The sequence below is a fragment of the Nyctereutes procyonoides genome, unplaced genomic scaffold (genome assembly GCF_905146905.1).
Source record: "Nyctereutes procyonoides isolate TBG_1078 unplaced genomic scaffold, NYPRO_anot_genome, whole genome shotgun sequence".
In the NCBI taxonomy this organism is placed as follows: domain Eukaryota; kingdom Metazoa; phylum Chordata; class Mammalia; order Carnivora; family Canidae; genus Nyctereutes; species Nyctereutes procyonoides.
In genome coordinates this window covers 13,956,508-13,974,140 of record NW_026575137.1, presented here as the reverse complement: position 1 = coordinate 13,974,140, position 17,633 = coordinate 13,956,508, and the positions used below count along the sequence as shown (strand labels likewise).

Sequence of the window (17,633 nt, the reverse complement as noted above, 5' to 3'; positions counted from 1 at the left end):
AATTCAACATAAATATGCAAAAATCACCAGGAAAGAGAATTTTACTAGCAATCTTTAAATTCCCTCACAAACTTAGATTAAAAACAACTTCTTTTGGATCATCTAAAACTGGCAATATACCATATGATTTAACTCATATGTAGGATCTAAAAAACAAACCAACAAAAAGAAGAATCAGACCAATAAACACAGAGAACAAACTGATGGTTTTAAGGGGGAATGGGCAAAACAGATCAAGAAGAATGAGATATATGTAGGCTTCCATTACAGGAAAATTAGTCATGGGAATATAAAAGGCACACCATAGGGAATATAGTCAATGACACTGTAGTAGCATTGTATGTTGACAGATGGTAGCTGCACTTGTGGTTAGCTTACCATAAGGTAGAGAGATGCGGAATCACTATGTTGTACACCCGAAATAATGTAACATGGTAGGTCAACTATACTCAAAATTACACCAAGTCATAAGTGTAAGTTCTCAAAGTAAGTAGTTAATTCATGTTGCTGTTACTGATAATGTTTATCTTTTATCATTTAAGTCTGAATATACTTATAATTAATACAATTAGAATTATTATTGCCAAAAAAAATCTGTTAAATGCAGAGATGATCATAACATGAAAAAAAATTTTAAATAAATTTAAAAAACAAAACCGATATTATATGGAATATATATCTCGACTGTTGGCAACAGTCAAGAGAGAGTGTGTGAGCATGAGCGGAAAGGGAGAGAAAGAATCTCAAGCAAACTCCACACTGAGCATGGTACCTGATTGGTATCCATTCCAGGACCCTGAATTTATGACATGAGCCAAAACTAAGAATCATATGCTCAACCAGCTGCACCACCCAGATGCAGTTTATTATGTTTTAAAGATTTTATTGTTGTTTTTTTTTTAATTTTACAGACTGATACATATTCCTTTCATCTAAGATGGATCAAGGAATTTCAATTATGAAATTTATAATAAAAATAATTTGTTTCATAGACAAATTAGAAATAAGTGTAAAATATATGTATTTTTACCATATTGCCCCAGTCTTTATTACCAAAAAAGATTTTTAATCAATCAAGTTTAACTTTTGCTAAAAACTCATTTCCTGGGATCCCTGGGTGGCGCAGCGGTTTAGCGCCTGCCTTTGGCCCAGGGCGTGATCCTGGCGACCCGGGATCGAATCCCACGTCGGGCTCCCAGTGCATGGAGCCTGCTTCTCCTTCTGCCTGTGTCTCTGCCTCTCTGTCTCTCTCTCTCTGTGACTATCATAAATAAATAAAAATTTAAAAAAAAAAACTCATTTCCTACATCTTTTAGGGTTTGTCATTATTAGAAAATACTTAATGATTTTAAATTAGAAAAGTCTTTAAAGACTATTTACTTTAAAATACTTTTAATCCACTATCTGGGGTAGTTATAAATTGTCTCCCTTTATTACTGATTGAAAAAATTTATTTCAAGTAAACAATCCACACCAAATTAAAAACACCATGAGAGCAAAAACTTGTTATTTTCTGTGCTACATTTCCAGTATCTAACAAGTTAACTAAATACTACGTCACAGGTTGGACCCATGAGTTTATCTCCTGCAGAAAAATGCCTCCATAATAAACCAACAAGATACATAAAACTGAAGAATTTATTCAATAAAAGAGGAACTCAAAATTTTGGAAGATGGAAGGCAGAAGAGGAGACAGGCAGAGGATGGATGATTTATTTGATCAATGTATACCAGCAATTTCCAAGAGCTGGAGATACAAGTAGCTGTTTTAAAAATTACTTACTAAAAAAAAATAAAAAAAATAAAAATTACTTACTGAGTTTGGTGTACTACCAAAAAAAAAAAAAAAAAAAAAAGAACAAAACAAAACAAAACAAAAAAAAAAACTACCCACCATTTTCTGAAAAGGTTATTTTTCTTTCTAACGGACATTTGGTTTGTTTCAACTTTTTTAAGGGTTTTGTTTGTTTTTTTAAGTAATCTCTACACTAAATGTGGGGCTCGAACCTACTCCAAGCTAAAGAGTCGCATGCCCTACCAACTGAGCCAGCCAGGCACCTCAGGTTGCTTCAACTTTTTGGTCATTGTAAATAGTGTTTTTATGAACATTCATGTACATCTATTTATTTTTTTAAAAAATTATTTATTTATTTATGATAGAGAGAGAGAGAGAGAGGCAGAGACACAGGAGGAGGGAGAAGCAGTCCCCGACGCGGGACTTGATCCCGGGACTCCAGGATCACGCCCTGGGCCAAAGGCAGGCGCCAAAGCACTGAGCCACCCAGGGATCCCCATATACATCTATTTAAGTACAGTTTAATTCCTCTGGGTATGCACCTATAGTGGAAATGCTGAGTCACTTGATTTTAAGTTTAACGTTTCAAGGAACCACCAAACTTTTTTCCACAGTGACTGTGCCACTTTACTTTCCCACCAGGGTTCCCATTTGCTTTTAATCAACTCCAACTAAGATCCCACTACTGTCAAATCACTGCTCTAGTCAAGATCATCAACAATTCCCACAATGCCAAATCTAATAATCCATTCTCACAAATGACCTACTTTGTCTACTTTAAAACGTTTATGGCACTCAGCTTCCAAATAGACACTCTTGTTTTTCTGCCTAATTTATTTTCAGTTTCCCACACTATTTCTGCCTTTTCTTTCCAAATCATTAACATCACAGTACCCCAGAGGTTGGCCCTAGAACCTCTTCTTTTTTTGTATCTATACTGATTCCAGTCTTAATAAAATCTTGACTCTCAAATCTTATGCCGAGACCAAACTTCTAATCTGAATTCTAAATTCATTAATCCAACCCAACAGCTCTACTTGAATATATAGTGGGCATCTTAAATTTGTACAAAACCAAACTCCCGATTCTATCTCAAACCTAATCCTCTTACAGTGTTCCTCATGCCAAAAAATCAGAACTCAATTATTCTAGTTGCTCAAGCACCATCTCTGGATCCTCTTCACTTACATCTCACAATAAAATCAAGAAATACTGTCCTCTTGACCTTCAAAACACATCCAAAATACAGTTACATTTCACCACCTCCCCTGCCTATCATCCTAGTCCAAGCTATCATTATCTTCTGCTTGAAAATTTTTATCCTGTCTGATCTTATTTCTGCTTTCGCCCCCTATAATCTATTCTCAACACAGCAACCAGAGTGATGCAGTTTAAAATATAACTCAGATCATCCTGTAACCACTGTGCTATAAATTGTCCAAAAACTTCCCAACCTCTTCAAGACTAATGACAAAGTCCCCAACCTAAAATGACCTATACAGTTTTACAATTTATGGATCTCTCTCCAACCCCATCACCTCTCTTACCTGATTTTATACTACTTCGATTTTAGCCCACTTTGCTGTGGGTGCACTGGCTTCCTTCCTATTCCTTGAACTTTTAGAGTCTTTTGCTATTCTTCGAATATTCTTTCCTACTAATTCACAAAGCTTCCTCTTTCATGAGTCTTTGCTTAAAGATCTCCTTCCCATTAAAACCTTCCCTGATCACCCAATAGTAAACTGCATAATCCCTTCCTATCTAATGGACACATTCACTATTCCTCTTCTGTATTTTTTCTACATAACCCTTATTATAAATGGGTATACTACACAGCTTATTCGCTTATAGTGACAATTTATACTTTTTTTTTGACAATTTATACTTTAAGAGGCAGGGATATATATGTCATCTGCTCAATGGGTAACCTTAAAGACAAAACAGTGCCTGGCACGTAGAAGGCATTAGTATCTACTTGTTGAATGAATTAGAAACTGTTTAAGGGCATTACATGTGTGATAACACTATTATAAAAGCCAAGAGGGGTGCTTGGGCGGCTTAATCAGTTAGGAGTCTGCCTTTAGCTCAAGGAATGATGCCAAGGTCTTGAGACTGAGTCCCACCTCGGACTCTGCTCATCAGGGAGCCTTCTCTATCTCCGTGCCACTCCCCCTGCTTATGTTCTCTTTCTTTCTGTCAAATAAATAAATAAAATCTTTAAAAATAATAAAAAGTAAAAATAAAATCTATGAAATAAACACTCAAAATTAACTTTAAGCTATATCTGTCAAATAAGACAATATATGCTCAAAGAACATACACGGGATGCCAAAATAATAAGAATTTTCTATTTCTTAAAATAAAGGGTATTCCTAATTCAAAGGGATACATGCATCCCTATGCTGATTGCATAATTTTACAACAGTCAAATTATGGAAGCAGTTTAAGTGTTCATGGACTGATGAATAGATAAAGAAGATATGGGGTGTGTGTGTGTGTGTATACACAACTGAGTATTCAGCCATAAAAAAGAATGAAATCTTGCCGTTTGTAATGACATGAATAAAGCTAGAGGGTATAATGCTAAGTGAAATAAGCCAGTCAGAGATTTCACTCATGTGGATTTTAAGCCACATATAGTGAACAAACAACAAAGGTGAGGGAAGACAGAGAGACAAACCAAAAAAACCAGACTCTTAACTATAGAGAAAAACTGATGGTTTGGGAGGGTGGGGGGATGGGTTAAATAGGTGATAAGGATTAAAGAGTACACTTGTGATGAGCACCAGATGTTGTATGAAAGTGTTCAATCACTATATTGTATACCCGAAACTAATGTAACACTGTATGTTATATTGGTTTGTTTTAACTGGAATTAAAAACTTACCATAAAAATATTAAAGTGTTCATTCTACTGTTCTTTAAAAGGAAAATACCTATTATATAATCTCTTTTGACTATATACTTTACATGTTTGTCAAATAAGAAAGGAGTCAAAGCCTGTGAAACACTGCTGAAAAAAACAAGTTAAATGAGGACCTAGAAAAGAAATAGGACTATCTTGTAGAGTGAAAGAGGTGAGGAAAGAGTGAAATTTTATATAAACAGTCTTTAAAAGAAATTTTGTAATGAAAGAAAGCCAGAGATGAAACAGTAACTGGAGGTATATACGAATTCATGGGAGAGATTTTTTAATAGAAATATAAAGAGATCTCTATATGCCAATTTAAAGATTCAGTGGGAGGAGAAACTGATTTCCAAGAAACTGATTTAAAAAAAAAAAAAAAGAGAGAAGGCTTTAAGAAGATAGAAAAAGATCAAAATTCAGAGTCAGATGAGGGAACATAATTTTATGAAATAAAGACTGCAGGGATCCCTGGGTGGCTCAGCAGTTTAGCGCCTGCCTCTGGCCCAGAACGTGATCCTGGAGTCCCGGGATCGAGTCCTGCATCAGGCTCCCTGCATGGAGCCTACTTCTCCCTCTGCCTGTGTCTCTGCCTCTGTGTGTGTGTGTGTGTGTGTGTGTGTGTGTGTGTGTGTGTGTGTCTCATAAATAAATAAATAAAATCGAAAGAAAGAAAGAAAGAAAGAAAGAAAGAAAGAAAGAAAGAAAGAAAGAAAGAAAGAAAGATTGCTAGACTATCTTACATCTACCAAGTATAAAACAAACTTCAAATCAGATCCTTCCTAGAAATCAAAATTTATACATTAAAGGTAAAATAGACAAGAAAGAGGAAACCTACTTTGAAAGTCACCGTTGCCTTTGTACAATAAAATCCTATAGACACAATAGGATCCCTCAAAGTCTGTGCTTTTTGCTGATGCATGGCTGATGTAGGATCATTCCCAAGGAAGTCTTCCTCGCTATCATCGTAACTCACAATTGCAGGCACGAATGACCAGGCCCACGATACCCATCCCTGTGGCTGTTCATCTTCTTGCTGTGAATATAGCTCTTGGCCTTTGTACTGAGCAGTATACTGCATATCTATTCTTGTTTCATCTTCAGAACCTATCAAAATAAAGTCATTTTAAATAAATTAAGACAATTTAAAATTAAGAATGTAAATTCTGTAACACATCCTTCTTTCCACATATAAATCATACGCAAATTATACAATGGCTATTATTATCTGAAACCAATAATTTAGCATTACTACTTTCAAGTTTGTTGGTTTAAGATATTTTATTTATTTGACAGAGAGAGAAAGCACGAGAGCATTCACTCAAGAGAACACATGCAGGGGAAAGTGACGGAGAGGGAGAAGCAGGCTCCCTGCTGAGCAAGGAGCTCCATCTCAGGACCCCAGGATCGTAACCTGAGCCTAAAGCAGACATGAACTCACTGAGCCACCCAGGCACCCCATTACTTTCAAGTTTCTACATGTTGTACTATGCTAATCCCCATTCATAGTTCACAATTCATATTATATATGGCATAATTAATCATATAATTTTAAATGTATTAGCTAAATATAAAGAATAAATTCATTCTTTAGCATTCCACTAATTAAAAACTTCCTCCTCAAAATAAGGCAAAGTAGTGAAAAACTGACTTTTCTCAGAAACATAGTATCAAACTCTGGGAAACGAACTAGGGGTGGTGGAAGGGGAGGTGGGCGGGGGGGGTGGGGGTGACTGGGTGACAGGCACTGAGGTGGGCACTTGACGGGATGAGCACTGGGTGTTATTCTATATGTTGGCAAATTGAACACCAATAAAAAATAAATTTATAAAAAAAGGAAAAAAGAAACACAGTATCAGAAATAGCCAAGAAAAGTTCTTTATTTCCTGATACACCCAATAAAAACATCAAGCACTCCTAGGCAAAATGCACCCCCCCCCAAAAAAAAGGAACTATTCCTAAAGGCAGAACTAAATATTATAATAGAATCATACATACATAAAGCTAAACAAAATAGTATTGTTGGTGATTCTTATTACTAGGAATGTAAATTAGTACCCTTCCTACTCTACATATGAAAAAATTATAGCAAAGAACTTTCACTAAGTTAGAAATTGGCATAGGATCTAGATTTCAACCATTCCAACTCATTCCATTTTTTTAAGATTTTTTTTTATTTTTTTTTAATTTATGATAATCACAGAGAGAGAGAGAGAGGCAGAGACACAGGCAGAGGGAGAAGCAGGCTCCGTGCACCGGGAGCCCGACATGGGATTTGATCCCGGGTCTCCAGGACCGCGCCCTGGGCCAAAGGCAGGCGCCAAACCGCTGCACCACCCAGGGATCCCCAACTCATTCCATTTTTATAAGACAAACTGCATCAAAGCCCTTTAACATTATCCTAACAACACCAACAAAAAACAAGTACCATGGAATGTAGAAAAAAAATTACTTTTTAGGAAATTCATGGTATAAGCAGTCTCCAGCAGATTTCAGCATACCTACTTTTCAGTGATAAAACTATAATACATATACTCCATTAAGTATCATCTTCATTCAGATCTACTTATAGGATTTCTGCCTAGAATAACTTTGTAACTTTTAAAAACCTTATGACAGGAGACTCTTGGAATATCCTATATGTATAGTTCATGACCATTTACCTTAGTTCATCTGGGAAGGAAATGACAGTATGCAGTAACTAAAGAACCTAGTATCAAGTATCAAGAAACTTTAGCCATTTTACTTCAAAATAAATTATAAAAGTTAATATCTAGAAAACATTTTATATAATCTTTTTATCTTGCTGTTTAACCATAAACATTTTATCAGTTTCTATTGGGGAATGAATAAAACCTGTTACCAATGCCCCAGGTAAGACTTCAAACTGGACATCAATGAATATCATCTTGGTCATAAAACAAGTCAGGCCACCTCTATCCAAGAAGCAGTGACCAGGCTGACTCTACAGAGCTGGACTCTTGACATCTGTTGTCTAAATCATTAAAATAGGGGCACCTGGGGGGGCTCAGAGATTGAGCATCTGCCTTTGGCTCAGGTTGTGATACCAGGGTCCTGGTATTAAGTCCCACATGGGGCTCCCTCCTGGGAGCCTGCTTCTCCCTCTGCCTATGTCTCTGCCTGCCCCCCCCCTCTCTCTCTCTCTCTCATGAATAAATAAAAATAAACCAGTGAAACAGAAGAAGTACTCACTGCTTGATCTTGTGAAGAAAAAAAAAAAATCACTAGCAACCAGCCACTATAATTCATACTTAATTAAAAATTAAGAGGGATTTTGATGAAAGACGCTTCTGAAGTTTCAAATCTCTTGCTCACCTCCCTTGCAGAAAGAATAATTAGAGCCTTGAAAAGAAAAAAAGCATCTCCCTAATCTCTGGTTAGAATTTCCTAAAATATTCTTTTCCTTCAGAACAGTGCATCTTAACCTGGGACCCTTTGATAGAATTCAGGAACTTCATAAATTTCAATGGAAAAAATAAAGTGTTTAAATGTAGCACTTTTAATTATGAATGTAGCTAACAAACTGCAGTTGCATAGCTTAATTATAAATATAAGTAAATCACAGTTGCATCACCATCAACTGTAACGCCTACAAAAAATCAGAAAGGCAGTTGTAAAGCTATCTCAAAATACCATTTACACACATTACTACTTTGAAATTATGATAGCTATTAGACTTCTTGCTAATTGTCATTATTTAATGTATTGACATAGAAGCACATGTTAAAAAAAATACAGGAAATAATGGTTTTCAGACACTAGGTATCAGGCAGTTAAACCAGTGAATCCTGAGAGATGGGAAAAAAAAAAAAATGAGGTGTATGCTTGCCCCATCTTACGGCCTGGAAGGAGTTTCTAAGCCAGGGTCAAGAAGAAGAGAATCCAAGCACAGTAGTCTCCTAAGAAGAAAGAATAATGAGTCCAGGGGCTACAGTTTGCTGCAAAAGTACCAAACAAGAAAAACCTGTTCAGAGAGAGAGCTCCTCCTATCTGCAGAGGGTCCCTCCCACTCCAGGTCTCAGGTAAGTAATACTCAATTTCATGCAAGGAAACTATTGAGGCCACTAAAAGAACCACCAGAAAAAAGCCAAGAAAACAACCCTCAAGACTTACACAAAATTGGGACTAGTTTGTGATCTCACCAGAAAGAAAGAAAAAACCTTTCATTCATTAGGCATCAAGAAAGTACTCAAAAGGCTGCATCACTGGTGAGACAAAACTGGCCTTAAGCTAATGGTGGCTCTGATCCCAACTAAAAAAACATTTAAAGCAAGACAAGTGAATTAAATTATTTCCAAGTAACTTAACTTTTTGCTATATACAAATATATCTGGTACCCAACAAGATAAAACCCACAATGTATGGCATCAAATTAAAAATTATCACACATGCAAAAAAGAAAATATATAAAACACAGATTAGGAAAAAAGTCATACAGAAAGATGACACAGCTTAGTATTACTAAACACAGACATTGAGACAGCTATATAAATACTTAAAGTATTTAAGAAAGCATAAATGAGAAGAAATATGAAAGATAAATTTTTTAACAATACAAATTCTAAAGATGAAAAACACAGTATCTGAGCTGAAATATAAACTGTGATTAACAGCAGATTAGATACAGAAGATTAGTGAGCCAGAGCAGAAACAGAAATGCTCAATAATCAACAAAATAAAAAATTAAAAAAAAATCAACAAAAGAAAAAGAAAAAGAATGAACAGAGCAGCAGAGAGCTCTGGTGAACTTCACACAGCCTAATAATCATGTAATTAGAGTCTCCATAGGAGAGAGAACTGAAAAAGATAATTTAAGAAATAATGCCCATAAATTTTCTAAGTACACAGGAAAACTACAAACCCACAGACATAAAAACCTTAATGTATTCCAAACACAAGTAACATGAAGAAAGGATACCATGGCATACTGAAACCAAGATGCTTAAAACCTTTTGAGAAGAGGTTCATAGACTGTACCAGAGTGTCAAAGGAATCCACAGTACTCACAATAAAAGGATCTATGCTTTAGATAGACGAGAAAACTAATTCTGACTATTCTGCAAGCAAATAGAGTTGTTTTCTTCCTTTTATTTTTTTAAAGATTTTATTTATTTATTCATGATAAACAGAGAGAGAGAGAGAGAGGTAGAGACACAGGCAGAGGGAGAAGCAGGCTCCATGCCAGGAGCCCGACGCAGGACTCGATCCCAGGACTCCAGGACCGTGCCCTGGGCCAAAGGCAGGCGCTAAACCGCTAAGCCACCAAGGATCCCCCTGTTTTCTCCCTTTTATAACACAGAAGAAAAACCTAGTCATTCTTAGACGACAGAATGAAACAATTATAAAACAAAAATTTGAAATCTACATTTAGTCAAAATTTAAAACTCTAGACATTAAGGAGGGCACATGATGCAATGAGCACTGGATACTACATAAAACTGATGAATCACTGACCTCTACCTATGAAACTAATAACAAATGTTAATTAATTGAATTTAAATAAAATTAAAAACTACAATTCTGCTCCAGAAATCTACTCAAAAATGAATTAGGCAAGTCACAAGCCACAAAAAAAATCCTAAAACAGGTATGTAACAAAGGACTTGAATCAATTATATATTACAAAAATTACAAATCAGTAATGAAAACCAACAAAGGTTTAAAAATAACCAATGTTTAACGCACTCTTCACAACGGTAAATATATATTAATGGTCAATAACCACATGAAAAACTTCAAAATAACTGCCCATCTATGAAATGCAAATTAAAACCACAATGAGATATAACATATCCACCAAAATAGCAAAAAGTTAAAAAAAAAATAACACCAAATGCTGGCAAAGATGTGGAACAAGTGGAACTCTCCTACAATGTTGTGGGAATGTCAATGGCACACCTGGCACTACCTCAACATACAATTCCACTGTTAGGTATCTACCGAAGAGAAAGCTTACCACATGTCTACAAGAGATTTGTAGAAGAATGTCCCAGACACCTTTACTTATAATAGCCAAAACTGGAAACAGCCCAAATATCCATCAACATGAGAATGGCTAAAATAAACTATGGTATATTCATACCGTGTATCTAGCGATAATATATGCAACAACACAGATGAATCTCCAAAATATTATACCTTCAGGGCAGTGAAAATACTCTGTATGAAACTGTAATTATGGACATATATCATTACACGTTTGCCAAAACCCAGAGAACGTAAAATAGCAAGAGTGAACCATAACGTAAACTATGGACCCTGGGTAACAATGATGTGTCAAAGTAGTTGCATCAATTGTAGTACATGTGTTATGTACTACATCCCACGTAGGATGTTGTTAACAGGAGGAGGCTATGCATGTTTGATGGTAGGGAGTATATGGGAAATCTCTGAACATACCCTTTGATTTGGCTGTGAACCTTAAAACTGCTCAAAAAAAAGTCTTAATAATTAAAAGTAAAAAAGAATATTATGCTTAATGAAAGAATCCTTTCACAAGAGTTTATACTGTATGATCTGATTTATATGAAATCCTAGAATCAACAGAACTTTTTCAAATTCAGTCTTTTCCTGAGGGGAAATGGAATGGGGTGTTGAATGATTAGAAAGGGGCAAAAGAGAACTTTTTGGAGATACTGATAACCTGTATCTTGAGGAATGTTCTACATCACACAGGTGTACACACTTCTCAAAGCTCAAATAGTATATTTAAGATTCATGCAGTTCACTTTGCAAATTACACCCTCGAAAAAATAAAAACCATTAATAAACACTAGTTAACAATATGCTTTCGAAGTCAAAAACATTGTTGAACTGAAGAAAGAAGTTAAATGAACAGCTATGTGCTAAAGCAAATTAACAAACATTAAGTGTAGAATCTAGATGATGAGTATATGGGCGTCTACCATATAATACTCTGTTTTTCTATATATTTGAAGTTTGTCATAATAGCATGTTAGAAAAAAAAACTGAGCACCTTCTAGTGCTAGGTTTTCTTCTAGGTGTTGATACTATTCCTGTTTCAGGAGTTGGCTAACAGGAATTCACTCTCCAGTGTGAAATAAAGGTATATCACACATAGATTTATTAATGTTATTTCCCTAAGCTTTTAAGGTGATAATAGTTTTTAATAAGATATAATTTAAATAAAAAATTTCACCTTTGGAAGTGTACAATTCAGTGTTTTTAGTATAATCACAAAGTTGTACAACCATCATTACCATCCAATTTTCATCATTCTAAAAATAATACCTTTCCCCATAAGCAATCACTCCCCATTTTCTTTGTCCCCACAGGCCTCGTTACTAATCTACTTTATGCTTCCATGGAATTGGCTAATATGGAATATAAATAGAATCATACAATGTGTCCCTTTCTGACTGGCTGCTTTCACTTAAGGTATTTTGAAAGTTTATCATGTTGCAGCATGTATTAGTTTTTCATTCTTTTGTATGACTGAATAATATTCTAGTGTGTATGTGTATGTGTGTGTGTGTGATTGTGAGATATATATATATATATATATATATATATCTCACAATCATTTATCCATTCATCAGTGGATGGACATTTGAGTTGTTTTACTTTTTGATTTTCATAAATAATGCTGCCATTAACATTCAAATGTGAGTTTTTATATAAACATAGGTTATCAATTTTTTTTAAGACTATTTATTTATTCATGAGAGACACAGAGAGAGGCAGAGATCACAGGCAGAGGGAGAAGCAGGCTCCACATGGGGAGCCCGATGTGGGACTCCATCCTGGGACTCCAGGATCACACCCTGGGCCAAAGGCAGGCGCTAAACCACTGAGCCACCCAGGGATCCCCTAGATTATCAATTCTTTTGCATATATACCTAGAAGTGGAATTGCTGGGTCATAGGTAACTCTTTGTTCAACTTTTTAAGAAACTAGATTGTTTTCCAAAGCAGCTATTCCATTTTACATTCCCACTATCAACACAAGGGTTACAACTTCTCTACAATCTTGCCAACACTTGTGATTATGTGTCTTTTTATTATAGTCCTGCCAGTAGCCTTGAAATGTCTCACTGTGGTTTTGATTTGCATTCCCTATCATGACTAAACATGTCGAGCACCTTTTCATCTGCCTGTTGGGCATCTGCATACCTTTTTTGCACATATGTCTGTTCTGGCCTTTTCCTCATTTTTTTTTTTTAAAGTTGGGCTACTTGTTCCTAAGTTTTAGTATTTTTTTTTCAAGACTTTGTTGATTTGAGAGAGAGAGGAAAAAAAAAAACACAAGCAGAGGGAGGAGAAGCAGGCTTCCTGTTGAGCAAGGAGCTTGATCCCAGGACCCCAGGATCATGACCTGAGCCAAAGGCAAAAGCTTAGCTTCTGAGCCACTCAGGCACCCTTTAGCATTTTCCTTTCTAAAAGCTCTAACTATGGAAATTCATTATTTCTCCAAATTTTTCCTATGTCTCAAAGCCAAGTCAAAGTCAATCATTCTTTTCATCATCTTCCTTCTTCAGATCATTTAAACCTCTATTTAATCAAACATTCTTTCCTTCTACCACACCATAGTAAACTATCACAGGTCTATCTGTTCTACTGTACCTTAAGATTTTAAGGGAAAAGAACACACCTTTTTATCTCTGTGTTCTCCCACATTACCAATATTCAGTACATTCAGGAGACTTTAGTAAAAGTATAATGAACTCAATAACTGAAGTCAACTCACCAGTATCCTTCAATGAAATATATACTACATTAATAATGTTCCCATTAATTAACTAGGTATCTTCCAATGAAGCGTATAGTCAATTAAACATAACTATAGTGTTAAATACATATAATTAATATATCTAACTCCATTGTAACTCTTGGTAAGCCTTCACCAAAAAATACCAATCCACAATTTATTAGGAAATGTTGATGTTGTACTACCTTAACTTTTATATATAACATACATTCTAAACATTTATACCTATCAGAAATATTAGTTACTTTGGGCATGTAAAAAGAAAATCAAGTAATATCTAGCATATTAAAAAAAAATCAAAGTAGTGTCAAACAACCAAAATAAAATCATCCCATCATATTAGAACACTGCAAAATTCAATCTAATGTTTTATTTAAGTTTCACAATGTGAAAACACTATACAAGCAATAATTTAAAATAAAGTTTTTGTTATATTTACCTGTAATGTTTCCTAACATATCTTTATTGTGGCAGGTAGGATCTTCTGTTTCTCCATCTTTAAAATTGCCTATTTCCCCATAGTAAAGAGCAATTCCAAGTTGCATTATACGGATAAACATAGGCAATTGTTGATCTGTGATAGAAAGTTTCAAGCTCTCTACTAAAGTATGAATCTGTATGTGAAAAAAAAAAAACATCAACAAAAACATGTTCGAAGGAAGTACCTTTTAACATAAATATTAAAAGTCCTAAAATAGAATACCATAAGAGAAAAGTAATGTCCCAAACATTTCCAATATAAGCCAAAACAGTTCACTCTAATATCAGGAATCTTGCTACAATGGCCAATAAACTTTAGATAGAAACTGTACTAAACCAAATTATTTAAGTCCAAATAGAAATGATGATGAAAAGATAGTCACACTAGACTTCTAGATAACTTTTTTTTTCTAGATAACTTTTCCAGAAATAAAGTTATGGAACCAAAATATCAACTCCATACTATGAAGAGAATGATAGCATTCCCCTCAAATTCAGAAAAACTTCTGTTACACCAAGAATAAAATTTAATGATGTCATTTTAGTAAAACCTTAATCACCCTTTATAGCTTTATTAACCAAAAAGAATACATACACATCCTAAAAGTCTAAGTGGAAAAATTACTAACATTACAACTACAGAAGTATGAACATAATAAAATTTTGTCAAATATGAAAAACCAAGTGACATTATGTTCAGAAAAGTTTTCCAAACATATTTTAAGAGATTTAAATAAATAGGACATAAAATTTATAACATGAATCAGCTATTAACAAAGAAACAAGATTAATTACCAACAAATAGGATATACAGCAATCAAATTTATCCTTTAGAAAGAAAGACGTTAATGGAATATAAACATAGTCTCAGTGTAATGGTTCCTTGCTGTTACATAAACATGGAATAAGACCAATTAAGTCATAAAGTCAAGTCTCTTAAAAGGTTTATTTTGACTTCCAAGTCTCTTGGAAGGTATTTGAGAGTCTATGAAACATGAAAAGGTTACAGTAATCATCATATTTTTAGGGTTAAAGGCAGAAAAATTTGTATTTGAAGGGAAAGAAAGTTGCAAAATACTCATTTAAATGAGTACAGATTTCTTAAAACTTATTTAAAAATCATACAATGAGCAGATCAAGAAAAGGTAAGTAAAAGGTTGGTAGCAGGAGGGCAGAGCGTGCAGTGCAGGCCTGCCAAGCTCGTCTTAATCTGGTATCTCTCTACCACATCCTTTTAAAATATTGTATGGCACCAATATTACTAGTGAAAGGCCACCTTAGCTGAACCAGTAACAAAGAATAAATCCTTTATAAACATATTTTATACATACATAAACATATACATGTAAAATATATAAAATACCTTATGTATTTCATATATGGCAGACAGATCAAAGTATCCTTAAAATCAGTAAGATTAATCCCTAATTGAAAAATGGACAAAGAACCTGAATGTGTTTTTCAAAGAACAAATGGCCAGTTAACATAATTTTTAAAAATCTAACTTCAGGGATCCCTGGGTGGCGCAGCGGTTTGGCGCCCGCCTTTGGCCCAGGGCGCGATCCTGGAGACCCAGGATCAAATCCCACGTCGGGCTCCGGTGCATGGAGCCTGCTTCTCCCTCTGCCTATGTCTCTGCCTCTCTCTCTCTCTTTCTGTGTGACTATCATAAATAAATAAAAAAATTTAAAAAAAAAATCTAACTTCACTAACAAATGTTAATTAAAATATATTTTAACAAGCTGTCAATTTAACATGATCATATTTAAGGATAGGAACCCTCCTTAAGGTCCATGAACATATACACTTGGTTAAATTTTTTCTGGAAATAATTTTCCAATACAGAACACAGGCATTAAAATTTAAGCCCATTAATAAGATATTTGTAACTACCTGAAATCGTTCTGAAGGGATTAATCAGAAAATCGGTCAAAGATTTAGGTCAGACTTTCATTGCTCTAAAAAAAATTTTTAAAAAGTAAATTTTCAAAAATAGGGGAAATGTTAAATAAGTTATATACCCATATAATCTATATCTCAGATGACACAAACCCTAAGACATATTTGTCTCAACAGATAGAAAATTATAAAAAGCCTAACCAAAACATAAGTAAATTCAAAAACCACTTAAACATATGAAAGAAGCTTAAATGAATAATTAGGGTATCTGGAATATTCTGGGAAATCCTCTCTCTTTGAGATGACCAATGAGGTTAACCATGTGCTTTTAATATACACTTCCTAGGACAAGGAGTTAGAAGAATGATAGGTCTAAGTCAAAATGGCAAACCTTACATCACAATGGTATTAATAAAAAACTCAATTTTCTTTCAGTTGAGCATAATGGTATCTCATATTTGGTGATTACCAGAGTCAAGAATCCCATGTCAACAAACTTATTTATATTAAGATGCTTTTTAAGATGATTTGTCGTGGCTAATCAATTTTGAGAACACAAACTTACATGCTAACACTAAATTTTCCTCAAGTTCATTTATTTTTACTTTCTTCTAATTTAACCACATTCTAGAATGTATAACTACATTTGTACTAATGATGAATAAGCTTATTTTATGCTGTAAGACATAAATATATCCGTTACTTGCTTTCAAAATGTATCTTGAGGGCAGCCCGGGTGGCTCAGCGGTTTAGCGCCACCTTCAGCCCAGGGCGTCACCCTGGAGACCCAGGATCGAGTCCCACATCGGGCTCCCTGCATGGAGCTTGCTTCTCCCTCTGCCTGGGTCTCTGCCCCTCTCTCTCTCTCTCTCTCTCTCTCTCTCTCTCTCTCTCTCTCTCTCTCATAAATAAATAAGTAAAATATTTTTTTTAATGTATCTCGAATTTAACCTTAACATTCCCCAACATACTAGCAGGTTCAAGGTAAAAGAAGGAAACTAAGCCCATTATCCCAAGACAGGGGCATTGAAAGTATTGAATTAATACTTTTCCATGCTTCTCTTTGGCAAGGAAGCTAATTCAAAAATAGAAGGAAAAAATAACAGAATTTCAATAAATTGATGTGCATTGTACACAATGGTGAAGAAAGTAAGCACTGATGACTAAAGCACTACCTAAGAAAAACAGGTGAATTTCATGAATATATAGTAAAGCTACTTCAAAAATAAAGTATTATTTTTTAATACTGTCTTTTCAAAAACCATAACTTATATAGCCATATACAATCAAGCAGAGTAGTCAATACCCATGCTCAGACTCAGGGGCATCTTTTTCATTATAGCACTATAGTATTCAAAGGCATGAAACTCAACAATAAAAATTAATTCCACATTAAAACTTAGTTATTAAAAAGACCAGAAGCTACTCTGAATTCTTTTTCAAAAACTGATATATGGATAGAGATTTAGAAAACTGTTATATAATGAAAGAACACAAGATTTTTACTAATAAATTAACAATACATGTTGAAAATATATTCCAGTATCTTGGGATAACAAACTTTCTTCACATTACCTAAGAAATTCCTACTAAGCTTTTAATTACATTCTGAAACCATAGATCAAAAGCTAAAATTTCCTGGACCAATAAATTAAGATATTAGGTTAACTACTAAGCCTTTTAAAGTTATCTAAGAAAGAGGGACAATAACTACAGTTATCAGATCATGTTATATAAATTATAAGGATTGAAATATACATTGGTATTTAATCCATGATGGGTATAATTACACTTCTAAATAGAGAA

General features: G+C 34.5%; 1 protein-coding gene across 10 annotated transcripts in view; it reads right to left on the bottom strand.

The window, feature by feature from the left end:
- The window catches only part of VPS13B (vacuolar protein sorting 13 homolog B), a 748,802-nt gene that overhangs the window by 669,857 nt on the left and 61,312 nt on the right, over positions 1–17,633 (bottom strand). For all 10 annotated transcript variants that reach the window (XM_055303543.1, XM_055303538.1, XM_055303542.1 and 7 more), the window contains 2 exons: positions 13,888–14,062; positions 5,539–5,807 (listed from right to left, as the gene is read on the bottom strand). In XM_055303543.1, the coding sequence (XP_055159518.1) occupies positions 5,539–5,807; positions 13,888–14,062 (444 nt within the window). The remainder of the gene's footprint in view (positions 1–5,538; positions 5,808–13,887; positions 14,063–17,633) is intronic.